The 13,905-nt window shown below is 45.5% G+C and overlaps 1 protein-coding gene across 1 annotated transcript in view; it reads left to right on the top strand.

The window, feature by feature from the left end:
* The window catches only part of LOC143276199 (uncharacterized), a 35,151-nt gene that overhangs the window by 1,917 nt on the left and 19,329 nt on the right, over positions 1-13,905 (top strand). The window contains exons 3-8 of the mRNA XM_076580644.1: positions 1,321-1,407; positions 2,693-2,797; positions 4,133-5,083; positions 9,323-9,412; positions 11,183-11,357; positions 13,050-13,241. Coding sequence (XP_076436759.1) covers positions 1,321-1,407; positions 2,693-2,797; positions 4,133-5,083; positions 9,323-9,412; positions 11,183-11,357; positions 13,050-13,241 — 1,600 coding nt within the window. The remainder of the gene's footprint in view (positions 1-1,320; positions 1,408-2,692; positions 2,798-4,132; positions 5,084-9,322; positions 9,413-11,182; positions 11,358-13,049; positions 13,242-13,905) is intronic.

The raw sequence follows: 13,905 nt of genomic DNA, 5'->3' as shown, positions 1-13,905 counted from the left end.
TTATAATTAGGCTGTTGGAAAGTTGATTTAGTACATTTATCCATTCTGTTGTATTCATTCAGTGCAGAGAGGTCTTGAGACAAAGAGAGTCTGGCTGGAAGTGCCAGGATGGGTCACTTGATGCAAGCAGAGAGTGAGGGGAGGCGGAGAGAATTCTGGGAAGGGATAGCAGTTAATGTTCTTGACCACGGTGCCAGAGCTGCCTATATTTAGAGTTGCTGCGATCAGTTGTGCTGGCGAGACTCCTTAGTTAACAATGAAACGAAACTAGATCACTGTGATGTTTGCAGGGTTTCAGAGTTAATGGGACATGTTTTTGTTTGTCAAGGTGGCGTCACTGCATTTGGACAAATCCATATACACTACACCACACCTGCTAAGCAGATGCCTGACCAGCAGCATAAGCTAAAGGGCTTAGTCAGGCCTTAAGTAGTGAAATGGTTAGGATAATGTGTCATGAACTGTGTTTTTTATGTTTATAGGGTTTTTGTGTGTGTGACAGTTTTGTGTTGACATTGTTGAGCATTTGTATGGTTTGACAGTCCTGATATGTCCCTGTGCAGCCACTGGACTATAAGCAACAATTAACTCACTCAGTACGGCCAGTCCTCTCTTCTCCTCTACACAGACCCCTCGGATGTCCAGTGGGTGTTTGAATGACCCAACCTTTAGCTTCCGTCGTCAGAATTGTGGTATTCTTTGTCAACATTCACCTCTTCAGTGTAAGAGCCTTCCGCTTGCAATATTTTGGTGATAGTAATTGGGATGAAACGCTGTTAACGTCATCTCTTTCGCCGTTCGTATGGAGAGAGTTAACTAAATTAAGGCCTTGAGTGCATGCTTATACATTTGTGTACCCATCAGGGTAGATTTCTTCCCCAACATTTTGCCAGAGGACAACCTTTTCATTGCCATGGGATCTTTTTCAGTGCGCCAAGCGCATGCTGCAAATGGACCTTGGTTTGAGACGCTCAGTTTGATTTGTCCAGTCAAGCTTGGGAGAAAGGGATTGAAACCCAGACCCTCACGGACATTATATTGGCTGGCTGGTGAGCATCTTAACTCTCTCCATACGAACGGCGAAAGAGACGACGTTAACAGCGTTTCACCCCAATTACCATCATCAAAATATTGCAAGTGGAAGGCTCTTATACTGAAGAGGTGAATGTTGACAAAGAATACCACAATTCTGACAACAGAAGCTAAAGGTTGGGTCATTCAGACACCCACTGGACATCCGAGGGGTCTGTGTAGAGGAGAAGAGAGGACTGGCCGTACTGAGTGAGTTAACCAATTCTACCACCTTCCTCGTTGTTTCAGAATGAAAGACAGTGAGCTGTTTCCGGACATGCAGTTTGTCTGTGGCAGCCACTCCATCCCAGGTCACAGACTGATCATCAGAAGCAGGTGGGTCTTTTTTTTTGACTCACTTGTGTAAACAAAGTGAGTCTATGTTTTAACCCAGTGTTCGGTTGTCTGTGTGTGTGTGTCTGTGTGTCCGTGGTAAACTTTAACATTGACATTTTCTCTGCAGTTACTTTGTCAGTTGACACCAAATTAGGCATAAAAATAGGAAAAATTCAGTTCTTTCAGTCATCTTGTTTAAAACAATATTGCACCTCTGGGATGGGCACAAAAAAAAAACAACAAAAATGAAGCCTAATTATATGCAAACTGCATTTACTGTTATATTCATATATTTTTTGTATTCTCTAAACTTATTACTTTGATCTGATATTCTGACCCAACAACAAGAGCAGTCATTATTATCATTTTTTCTTCAAACAGGAACTTCTTTTGCTAAGCATGGAAGTTTTATTTATTTTGCAAACGTTTTGGTGCAGATAGTAAAGAAGGGAAATTACTCTGTAATTAATGCTAGGGGACTTAATTTGCTTTAAACTGATCTTTCTCATCTTAAACATTACATTTTGAAATTATACTCAATACATAAAAAGCTTGGATTTTTTTTTTTTTAAGTGTATCACAAGTGAGTCTTGAAGGCCTTGCCTGTCTTGTTATAGAATTTCTGCATTTTGTGTGTGTGTGTTGTGCGCGCGTATGTGTGTGTGTGTGTTGTGTGTGATAATTATGGAGGTGGTAGATACTCGCATAGAACCTGAAGTGTGGTAGATACTGGAATAGACCTTGAAGGAGATAAGGCTGTTCTCACCATGATCTGTGGTTGACATTCGTGGCAGACGGGCGCAATAGCCGAGTGGTTAAAGCGTTGGACTGTCAATCTGAGGGTCCCAGGTTCAAATCACGGTGACGGCGCCTGGTGGGTAAAGGGTGGAGATTTTTATGATCTCCCAGGTCAACATATGTGCAGACCTGCTAGTGCCTGAACCCCCTTCGTGTGTATATGCAAGCAGAAGATCAAATACGCACGTTAAAGATCCTGTAATCCACATCAGCGTTCGGTGGGTTATGGAAACAAGAACATACCCAGCATGCTCACCCCCAGAAAACGGAGTATGGCTGCCTACATGGCGGGGTAAAAACAGTCATACACGTAAAAGCCCACTCGTGTGCATACGAGTGAATGCAGAAGAAGAAGAAGAAGACATTCGTGGCATGACATAATGATTACCAGAATTATAGCAGCAGTCATGATGATGATGACAATGATTGTAGCGTACAGACTGTAAGCTGAGGTGGTGAACTCACTGATTGGTGATGTGTTTTCCAGACTGCAGAGTATTGCTGATGACGACTTGTATGACACATCTTCTGCAGATCTTCCTGCTCTTTGTCTGTGCAAAAGAACTCTGGAAGACGGGAAAGAGTTTTTAAAGTAAGTTTTCTTTGTATTTCTCTCTGTCTCTGTCTCTATCTCTGTCTCTCACTCATTCTCTCTGTCTGTCTCTGTCTCTCACTCATTCTCTCTGTCTCTCACTCATTCTCTCTGTCTCTCTCTGTCTCTGTCTCTCACTCATTCTCTCTGTCTGTCTCTATCTCTCACTCATTCTGTCTCTCTGTCTCTCACTCATTCTCTCTGTCTCTGTCTCTCACTCATTCTCTCTGTCTCTGTCTCTATCTCTCACTCATTCTCTCTGTCTCTGTCTCTCACTCATTCTCTCTGTCTGTCTCTGTCTCTGTCTCTCACTCATTCTCTCTGTCTGTCTCTGTCTCTGTCTCTCACTCATTCTCTCTGTCTGTCTCTATCTCTCACTCATTCTCTCTGTCTCTGTCTCTCACTCATTCTCTCTGTCTGTGTCTCTATCTCTCACTCATTCTGTCTGTCTCTGTCTCTATCTCTCACTCATTCTGTCTCTCTGTCTCTGTCTCTCACTCACTCTCTCTGTCTCTGTCTCTATCACTCATTCTGTCTGTCTCTGTCTCTATCTCTCACTCATTCTCTCTGTCTCTGTCTCTCACTCATTCTCTCTGTCTGTCTCTCACTCATTCTCTGTCTCTGTCTCTCACTCATTCTCTCTGTCTGTCTCTGTCTCTCACTCATTCTCTCTGTCTGTCTCTGTCTCTATCTCTCACTCATTCTCTCTGTCTGTCTCTGTCTCTCACTCATTCTCTCTCTGTCTCTGTCTCTATCACTCATTCTCTCTGTCTGTCTCTGTCTCTCACTTGTTCTCTCTGTCTGTCTCTCACTCATTCTCTCTGTCTGTCTCTGTCTCTATCTCTCACTCATTCTCTCTGTCTCTCTCATTCTCTCTGAAGAAGATACAGATGTCTTGCAAGAACTAATTCTTTTATTTATAAGTTTTGACTTGAGCACAGAGACATATTTACGTGTTATGTTATTGTATATTACACATTTACGGAGTCATAGGATCGAGCATTTCATCTTGATTTATCAGATTATTGTTTCCTGTGACACCCCTGAAAACGGAGTATGGCTGCCTAAATGACAGGGTAAAAACAGTCACACACATAAAAGCCCACTCGTGTACATGCTAGTGAATGTGGGAGTTGCAGCCCATGAACGAAGAAGAAGTTTCCGGTGATTGTGTAATTTTCTTTATCTGTATCCATTTCAATGCACATACACACTTAAACACATGTGTGCACACTTACGCATGCATGCACACTCACATGCAGTTACAAACACACTTTGGGTATGTAGCTGAACAGTCCACTTTTGCTATGTTGATGTAAAATGTTCTCTGTTCAGAAATCTGTACACGTCAGATGACATGAACGCCAGTCAAGTACTGGATGCAGTGAAGAAACCGGGGAAGGCTGCAGCTGACCCATCAGAAGAGAAAATGTTGACCTCTGAACCAGGCAACAGCGATAACACCACATCACCCCCACAACTAAACCCAGCACAAGTCGGAGATGCCTGTCCTCCTCAGAGCGATGCGAAGAAAGAGGTCACATCTGCAAACGGCGTGTCTGTTCAGGGCGTGGAAACCAAACAGGTCTCTGGCGACAGCGGTGACGCCATTGCTGTCCCGGCACCCACGGATAACCTGACGGACGTCCATTCTCACTCCACCACTTCTCAGGATAACGGCTGTGATTCAGAACTTCCTTTCACTGCTCACTCAAGAGGTGCAGAGGAAGAGAAACCCCATGCCCTGACTCTGGCTAGTTCTGAGGAGAGCGAGGCGGGGAGTCCAGAGTGTTCAGAGACCGGAGCCATTCAAGGTAGATCTCATGCAGCAGAATCGGACAGCAGAACAGACGAGCAAACCAATCGTCGTGAAGACGGCAGTCTGAAGGAAACATCGCCTGAGGAAGGGTGTCAAGAAAAGCTGATAGATATGCATGAAGAAGAAACAGGCGCTGATAATCAAAAGCCCGCAGCACTGGATGTCACGGCCGTCAGTGCAACCTCACCTGTGACCTGCATGACTTCGGGCGGTAGGAGTTCACCACAGAACAATGGTGACCCCGCCCGCACTGACCAACACCCAGAGGCAGGGATGGGGTCACGCATCACTGATGTTCCAGACAGTCTGACCCAGAATGGGGGTGGAGGAGGAGGAGATTCTGCTCCACCCGAGGTGTCGTACATTCCCTGCAGCAGTCTGGCGGTGGGCTTGCTGCGGTGCTACGTGCAACAGGACTTGACGGACTGCTGTTTGCGGGTGGAAGGACAGAAGTACCTGGCACACAGGTGAGTTAGGACTGGGAACAAAGCTGTTTGCGGATGGATGAACACCTGTTGATGGCACACAGGTGAGTTAGGACTGGGAACAAAGCTGTTTGCGGATGGATGGACACCTGTTGATGGCACACAGGTGAGTTAGGAGAGGGAACAAAGCTGTTTGCGGATGGATGGACACCTGTTGATGGCACACAGGTGAGTTAGGAGAGGGAGCAAGGCTGTTTGCAGGTGGAAGGACACCTGTTGATGGCACACAGGTGAGTTAGAAGAGGGAGCAAGGCTGTTTGCAGGTGGAAGGACACCTGTTGATGGCACACAGGTGAGTTAGGAGAGGGAGCAAGGCTGTTTGCAGGTGGAAGGACACTGATAATTCCTGACACACAGGTGAGTTAGGACTGGGAACAAAGCTGTTTGCGGATGGATGGACACCTGTTGATGGCACACAGGTGAGTTAGGAGAGGGAACAAAGCTGTTTGCGGATGGATGGACACCTTTTGATGGCACACAGGTGAGTTAGGAGAGGGAACAAGGCTGTTTGCGGATGGATGGACACCTGTTGATGGCACACAGGTGAGTTAGGAGAGGGAACAAAGCTGTTTGCGGATGGATGGACACCTGTTGATGGCACACAGGTGAGTTAGGAGAGGGAACAAGGCTGTTTGCGGATGGATGGACACCTGTTGATGGCACACAGGTGAGTTAGGAGAGGGGACAGAGCTGTTTGCGGATGGATGGACACCTGTTGATGGCACACAGGTGAGTTAGGAGAGGGAACAGAGCTGTTTGCGGATGGATGGACACCTGTTGATGGCACACAGGTGAGTTAGGAGAGGGAACAGAGCTGTTTGCGGATGGATGGACACCTGTTGATGGCACACAGGTGAGTTAGGAGAGGGAACAAGGCTGTTTGGAGATGGATGGACACCTGTTGATGGCACACAGGTGAGTTAGGAGAGGGAACAAGGCTGTTTGCGGATGGATGAACACCTGTTGATGGCACACAGGTGAGTTAGGACTGGGATCAAGGCTGTTTGCGGATGGATGGACACCTGTTGATGGCACACAGGTGAGTTAGGACTGGGATCAAGGCTGTTTGCGGATGGATGGACACCTGTTGATGGCACACAGGTGAGTTAGGAGAGGGAACAAAGCTGTTTGCGGATGGATGGACACCTGTTGATGGCACACAGGTGAGTTAGGAGAGGGAACAAGGCTGTTTGCGGATGGATGGACACCTGTTGATGGCACACAGGTGAGTTAGGAGAGGGAACAAAGCTGTTTGCGGATGGATGGACACCTGTTGATGGCACACAGGTGAGTTAGGAGAGGGAACAAAGCTGTTTGCGGATGGATGGACACTGATAATTCCTGACACACAGGTGAGTTAGGACTGGGAACAAAGCTGTTTGCGGATGGATGGACACCTGTTGATGGCACACAGGTGAGTTAGAAGAGGGAGCAAGGCTGTTTGCAGGTGGAAGGACACTGATAATTCCTGACACACAGGTGAGTTAGGACTGGGAACAAAGCTGTTTGCGGATGGATGGACACCTGTTGATGGCACACAGGTGAGTTAGGAGAAGGAACAAGGCTGTTTGCGGATGGATGGACACCTGTTGATGGCACACAGGTGAGTTTGGACTGGGAACAAAGCTGTTTGCGGATGGATGGACACCTGTTGATGGCACACAGGTGAGTTAGGAGAGGGGACAGAGCTGTTTGCAGATGGGTGGACACCTGGTGATGGCACACAGGTGAGTTAGGAGAGGGAACAAGGCTGTTTGCGGATGGATGGACACCTGTTGATGGCACACAGGTGAGTTAGGAGAGGGAACAAAGCTGTTTGCGGATGGATGGACACCTGTTGATGGCACACAGTGAGTTAGGAGAGGGAACAAGGCTGTTTGCGGATGGATGGACACCTGTTGATGGCACACAGGTGAGTTAGGAGAGGGAACAAAGCTGTTTGCGGATGGATGGACACCTGGTGATGGCACACAGGTGAGTTAGGAGAGGGAACAAGGCTGTTTGCGGATGGATGGACACCTGTTGATGGCACACAGGTGAGTTAGGAGAGGGGACAGAGCTGTTTGCGGATGGATGGACACCTGTTGATGGCACACAGGTGAGTTAGGAGAGGGAACAAGGCTGTTTGCGGATGGATGGACACCTGTTGATGGCACACAGGTGAGTTAGGAGAGGGAACAAGGCTGTTTGCGGATGGATGGACACCTGTTGATGGCACACAGGTGAGTTAGGAGAGGGAACAAAGCTGTTTGCGGATGGATGGACACCTGTTGATGGCACACAGGTGAGTTAGAGCTGGGAACAAGGGCAATGAGGTACACTAACCATTCTTTCCTCCTCCTTATTTTTTGTATTGTTTTACTCTTCATCACAACAGATTTCTCTGTGTGAAATGGGGGCTGCTCTCCCCCAAGGAGAGCATGTCACTACACTGAGAGCGCCACCATAGGTTGTTTTTTTTTTTTCTTTTTCCTGCTTGCAATTTTATTTGTTTTCCTATCAAAGTGGGTTTTTCTACAGAATTTTGCCAGGGACAACCCTTTTGTTGCTGTGGGTTCTTTTATGTGCGCTAAGTGCATGCTGGACACAGGACCTCGGTTTATCATCTCATCCGAATGACTAGTGCCCAGACCACCACTCAGGATCTAGTGGATGGAGAGAAAATACTGGTGACTATGGGATTCGAACCAGTGCGCTCAGATTCTCTCACTGGCTAGGCGGACGCGTTACCTCTAGGCTATCGCTCCACACTGCTGTCCATAATCTGCACGGTTTCAGTTGAATTATCCACTAGGTCTTCCCATACACAGTCACACCATGGTTCCCCGGCCACAAACAAACATATTATTTGATTAATCAATTAAAAAGTAGGAAAAACAAATAAGCCACAGTTTTAGCACTGGCAGTCCACTCGGAGCCCACGCACCAGAGGAGACCCTGTATTGCTGCTGAATTACTAAAACCATTCTTGATATGTGCAGATGACGTAAGTATCAGATAGGGAGTTTGATTAAGGAACAAAGAACAAGCTCAGTGTGTAGATGACAGATGAAAGATTTATTGCTTGAATGAAAGTAGCTTTTTATTTTATAATTTTATCAGTTAGTGGTGGTTCTTGATTTAATGCTTTTTTTTTTGCTGTTATTTTTTGGATGATATACTAGTTATAAGTTGATTTGGAGAATTTTGTTTTAGGTGTCTAGGTTGAACAATGTCTGTTGTGACTACAGCAGAACTGCTTGCTCTTGGTAGACACACGAGGAAAGAATGGAATATATTCTTAGTGCACAGGTTAAGATAGGAACAAGGCCTAATTTTGTTGTGTTGGTGACATTGGGAGGCAGTTGACTTTAGTACAATCACCCATTCACCCAAAAGCTGGCACATGCTCAGAAATTCATTCCAGGATGGAAATTTCCATCTGCATCATTGTAGGAATCGGTCTGTCACAAAAGAATTAAATCTACAGGAAATTCTCATAATTGGATAGTGTGTTCATGTTCCTTTTCAGAAAGTATAGATCATATTGGGGAGTGGGGGAAGGTGAGTGTGGGGCGAGGGGTGTGGGAGTGGGGGAAGGGGTGTGGGAGTGGGGGAAGGGGTTGGGAGAGGGATGGGGGAGCGGGTAGGAAGTTGCAGGAGGGTGTGGAAGTGTGTGATATAATGATGATGTAATGAACCTCCACCATCTCAGGCCCATAACTACAAAGTAGTCATTGGGGGAAGCCTGAGGACTGCAGACGCAACCTCCCTTCTCCATCTGTCTCTGTCGGCAGCCGCCGACAGCAGCTCACGTGTGTGGAGTCCGGTCCTTTGTTTGATGTTCTCATGCCAGTTCTTCTGCTGTCTTCCTCTTCTTCTCCCGCCCTCGATGGTGCCTTGCATGATTGTTTTGGACAAACTGGTGTGTCGAGTGTTGTGTCCAAACCATATCAGCTTGCGTCTCTTCACAGTTGAAAGGAGAGGTTTCTGAGGTCCAGCAAGGTTCTCAGTTCTGCTCCGTACATGTTCATTGGTCCTGTGCTGGATCCAGGAAATTTGAAGGAGCTTCCTCAGGCATTTGTTCTCGAAGGCCTGGATCTTCCTTTCAGTTTCGGCCGTCAGTGTCCATGCCTCGCAACCATACAGTACAATGGAGACTACCATGTAATGAACAGGACATGGAAAAGTGGCCTGTGTGTACATGCTGTGTGTGCATGCTGTGTGTGCGTTATGTTCCAGGTGTGTTCTGGCGTCACGCTGCCAGTACTTCGAAGCCATGTTCGCTGGATCGTGGAGCGAGTCGGGGGAGACGGAGATTGAACTTCATGGGTATGATTTCTTTATTTATCATTATGTATTTATTTATTTATTTATTTATTTTATTTCCCAATGCGTGGTGTTGTTGTTTTTGTTGTTTTTTTGGCCAATGAAGAAAGCCACATTTAGAACACAAAGAAAAAGAATGAAAAAAAAGAAAAGGAAAAAAATAATGGTGCTCCGTTACTTGCAAGCAACTGAGGACACACACACACACACACACAAAAAAAAAAAAAAAAAAAAATCATGGGTATGCATGGGAGACACAAGTGGGGGTCATGGTTAATGGTTGATGGTGATGTTCACTTCATGCGTGCTCATGTTTCTCCACGAACTGTGTCCACAAGTGGCCAGGGTGAACGAGAAAGTGAGGTCCCATATGCAGCACGCACATAGCGCTTATATAGTATTAAAAAAAAAACATGCGTTTAGCGCATGAAAAAGAACCCACAGCAACGAAAGGGTTGTCCCTGGCAGCATTGTGTAGAAAAACCCACTTTGATAGTAAAACTGATACACTTACAGTCAGAAAAAAAAAAATTAATTAGGAAGACACAGCACTGTGATGAAATGCTCTCCCCCGAGGAGAGCAGCAAGAATGTCACACAGAGAAATATGTTCTGACAAAAAGTAATACAGTACAACAGACAATACAAGACAAGGCAATACAAAAAAAAAATTACAGAACAATTGAGTTCAATACGTTGCAGTGATCGTTGCAGAATATGAATAATCATGACATGATTGTTATGCGAGCTGAATAATGACAGACATTATTGTTACACAAGATGATTACATCATGACATGAAGTACATGTTGCTGTGTTGTACACAGAGTGGGAGCTGTGTCAGTGAAGTTGTTGTGTTGTACACAGAGTGGGAGCCGTGTTGAAGTATGTGTTGCTGAGTTGTACAGAGTGGGAGCTGTGTCAGTGAAGTACATGTTGCTGTGTTGTACAGAGTGGGAGCTGTGTTAATGAAGTACATGTTGCTGTATTGTACACAGTGGGAGCTGTGTCAGTGAAGTACATGTTGCTGTGTTGTACACAGAGTGGGAGCCGTGTTGACGAAGTACATGTTGCTGTATTGTACACAGAGTGGGAGCTGTGTCAGTGAATCACATGATTTTGCTGTATTGTACACAGAGTGGGAGCCGTGTCATTGAATCACATGTTGCTGTGTTGTACACAGAGTGGGAGCCGTGTCAGTGAATCACATGTTGCTGTGTTGTACACAGAGTGGGAGCCGTGTCAGTGAATCACATGATGTTGCTGTGTTGTACACAGAGTGGGAGCCATGTCAGTGAAGTACATGTTGCTGTGTTGTACACAGAGTGGGAGCCGTGTCAGTGAATTACATGTTGCTGTGTTGTACACAGAGTGGGAGCCGTGTCAGTGAAGTTGCTGTGTTGTACACAGAGTGGGAGCCGTGTCAGTGAATCACATGTTGCTGTGTTGTACACAGAGTGGGAGCCGTGTCAGTGAAGTTGCTGTGTTGTACACAGAGTGGGAGCCGTGTCAGTGAAGTACATGTTGCTGTGTTGTACACAGAGTGGGAGCCGTGTCAGTGAATAACATGATGTTGCTGTGTTGTACACAGAGTGGGAGCCGTGTCAGTGAAGTACATGTTGCTGTGTTGTACACAGAGTGGGAGCCGTGTCAGTGAAGTTGCTGTGTTGTACACAGAGTGGGAGCCGTGTCAGTGAATCACATGATGTTGCTGTGTTGTACACAGAGTGGGAGCCGTGTCAGTGAATCACATGATGTTGCTGTGTTGTACACAGAGTGGGAGCCGTGTCAGTGAAGTACATGTTGCTGTATCTGTACGGCGCCATGCTGGAAGTGCCCGGTGTTCACATCACCTCCCTCATCCAGGCGGCCGACATGTTTGGCGTGGAGGGGCTGAAAGACTGGCTGGGCTTCCTCATCGCCCGCGACTTCTGCCACTTCTTTCACAAGGTGAGTTCGTTCCCCCTGACTGCCTGACCGCTGCCGTCAGTTTTTGGTTGCTGTTTTTTTTGACTCACTTGTGTAAACAAAGTGAGTCTATGTTTTAACCCGGTGTTCGGTTGTCTGTATGTGTGTGTCCGTGTGTCTGTGTGCCTGTATGTCCGTGGTAAACTTTGACATTTTCTCTGCAAATACTTTGTCACTTGACGCCAAATTTGGCATAAAAATGGGGAAAATTCAGTTCTTTCTAGTCATATTGTTTAAAACAATATTGCACCTCTGGGATGGGCACAAAAAACAAAAAAATGAAGCCTAATTGTATGCAAACTGCATTTGCTGTTATATTTATATTTTTTGTATTCTCTAAACTTGGCACTTTGACCTCTTATTCTGACACAACAACAAGAGGAGTCATTATTATCATTTTTTTGTTCAAACAGGAACTTCTTTTGCTAAGCATGGAATTTTTAATTATTTTGTAAACGTTTTGGTGCAGATAGTAAAAAAGGGAAATTACTCTGTAATTAATGCTAGGGGACTTAATTTATCACAAGTGAGTCTTGAAGGCCTTGCCTCTCTTGTTTTTTTTGTTGTTGTTTTTAAGTTTTGTTGTTGTTGATACGTTATTTGATTTTGTTGTTTTACCTCTTTTATGATTTTTTTTTCATACAGAACACATTACAAATTTTGACTTGTGTATTTTTTTTCTTTTCTTTTTGTTGTACAAAAAACATCACAAACTTTAACTCGTACTTTTTTGGGGGGGGTGTGGTGGCTGAAGAGGAGAGAATACAACACAAACACTGACTCACACTAAATGAATTTAATAGTGATTTATGGAGATCAGATGTAATTTTTTTTTTTTTTTTTTTTTTGTATTTGTTGCACACAGTTCAACTTTTTTTTTTTCTTTTTTTGTTTCTCAAGGCCTGACTAAGCGCGTTGGGTTACACTGCTAGTCAGGCATCTGCTTTGCAGATGTGGTGTAGCGTATATGGATTTGTCCAAATGCAGTGAAGCCTCCTTGAGCTACTGAAACTGAAACTGAAACTGAAACTCAGCATGCAGTGGATGCCAGTCAGTTGCAGCTTGTTTTGTTATGTTTTGACTTTCATTTGTTGAGCAGCATTACAATTATACATGCACGCACGCACGCACGTATGCACACACACACACACACACACACATACACACACACACGCTCCCACTCATCCTTTTCATCTTCTTTGTGATCTGAGGTGTAGGGAGGTGATGTCTACTTTATCCTCTGAGGTATGAACAGCCAAGCTTGATTTCCAAATCTAATCTTTTTTTCTTTCTTTTTTTTTTTTCTCTCATGAAATGATGATTTTCCACTACCTGCATCTTTACCTTTCAGCAATTTTTTTTTTTTTTTTTTTTTTTTTTTTTTTTTTTGAGGGGTGGCGTGTGAGGGAGAGGGCTGACCTGAATATTTATGAGCTTCTGTAATCAGTAGATGTGGTGAGACTGGCATTTCTTCTGCAGCTTCTTGTGGAAGATGAGTAGGAGGGTAAAGGTATGAACTGCCTGGCTTGGTTTCCAGATTTATCCAATATATCTTTTCGTTTCCCCCCCCCCCCCACCACCCACCCCCCTCCATGAAATGTTAGTTTTCAGTACCTACATTTTTTTTTAGTCTAAAGACTTTGATTTTTTTTTTTTTTCTTTTTCTTTCCCCAGCCCTGCCAGGACTGTATCCGAATGGTCGCGGACGTACTGGTGCTGACATCTCAGTTCAACCTGACCTCCTTGTCTGAACGTGGCAAGCGATGGGTAGCCACCCACTTCAGACGGATCTGGGAGATGCCCAGTTTTGGCACGCTGCCCCAAGACCTTCTGGAGGAGTGCACCAAGGCTGTGATTGACCAGATGGTGAGGGGAGGGGGTAGTTTTATACCAAGGCTGTGATTGACCAGATGGTGAAGGGAGGAGGTAGATTTGCACCAAGGTTGTGATTGACCAGATGGTGAAAGGAGATTTGCACCAAGTTTGTGATTGACCAGATGGTGAATTAATGGGGTAGATTTACACCAAGGTTGTGATTGACCAGATGGTGAGGGCAGGGGGTAGATTTACACCAAGGTTGTGATTGACCAGATGGTGAGGGGACGGGGTAGATTTACACCAAGGCTGTGATTGACCAGATGTTGAGTTAATGGGGTAGATTTACACCAAGGCTGTAATTGACCAGATGGTGAGGGGAGGGGGGTAGATTTACACCAAGGCTGTGATTGACCAGATGGTGAGGGGAGGGGGGTAGATTTACACCAAGGCTGTGATTGACCAGATGGTGAGGGGAGGGGGTAGATTTACACCAAGGCTGTGATTGACCAGATGGTGAGGGCAGAGGGGTAGATTTACACCAAGGCTGTGATTGACCAGATGGTGAGGGGAGGGGGGTAGATTTACACCAAGGCTGTGATTGACCAGATGGTGAGGGGAGGGGGTAGATTTACACCAAGGCTGTGATTGACCAGATGGTGAGGGCAGAGGGGTAGATTTACACCAAGGCTGTGATTGACCAGATGGTGAGGTA

The sequence above is a fragment of the Babylonia areolata genome, chromosome 31 (assembly GCF_041734735.1).
Source record: "Babylonia areolata isolate BAREFJ2019XMU chromosome 31, ASM4173473v1, whole genome shotgun sequence".
Lineage (NCBI taxonomy): Eukaryota > Metazoa > Mollusca > Gastropoda > Neogastropoda > Buccinidae > Babylonia > Babylonia areolata.
Note: the sequence above shows the minus strand (reverse complement) of the source record. Positions and strands in the feature narration are given on the sequence as shown.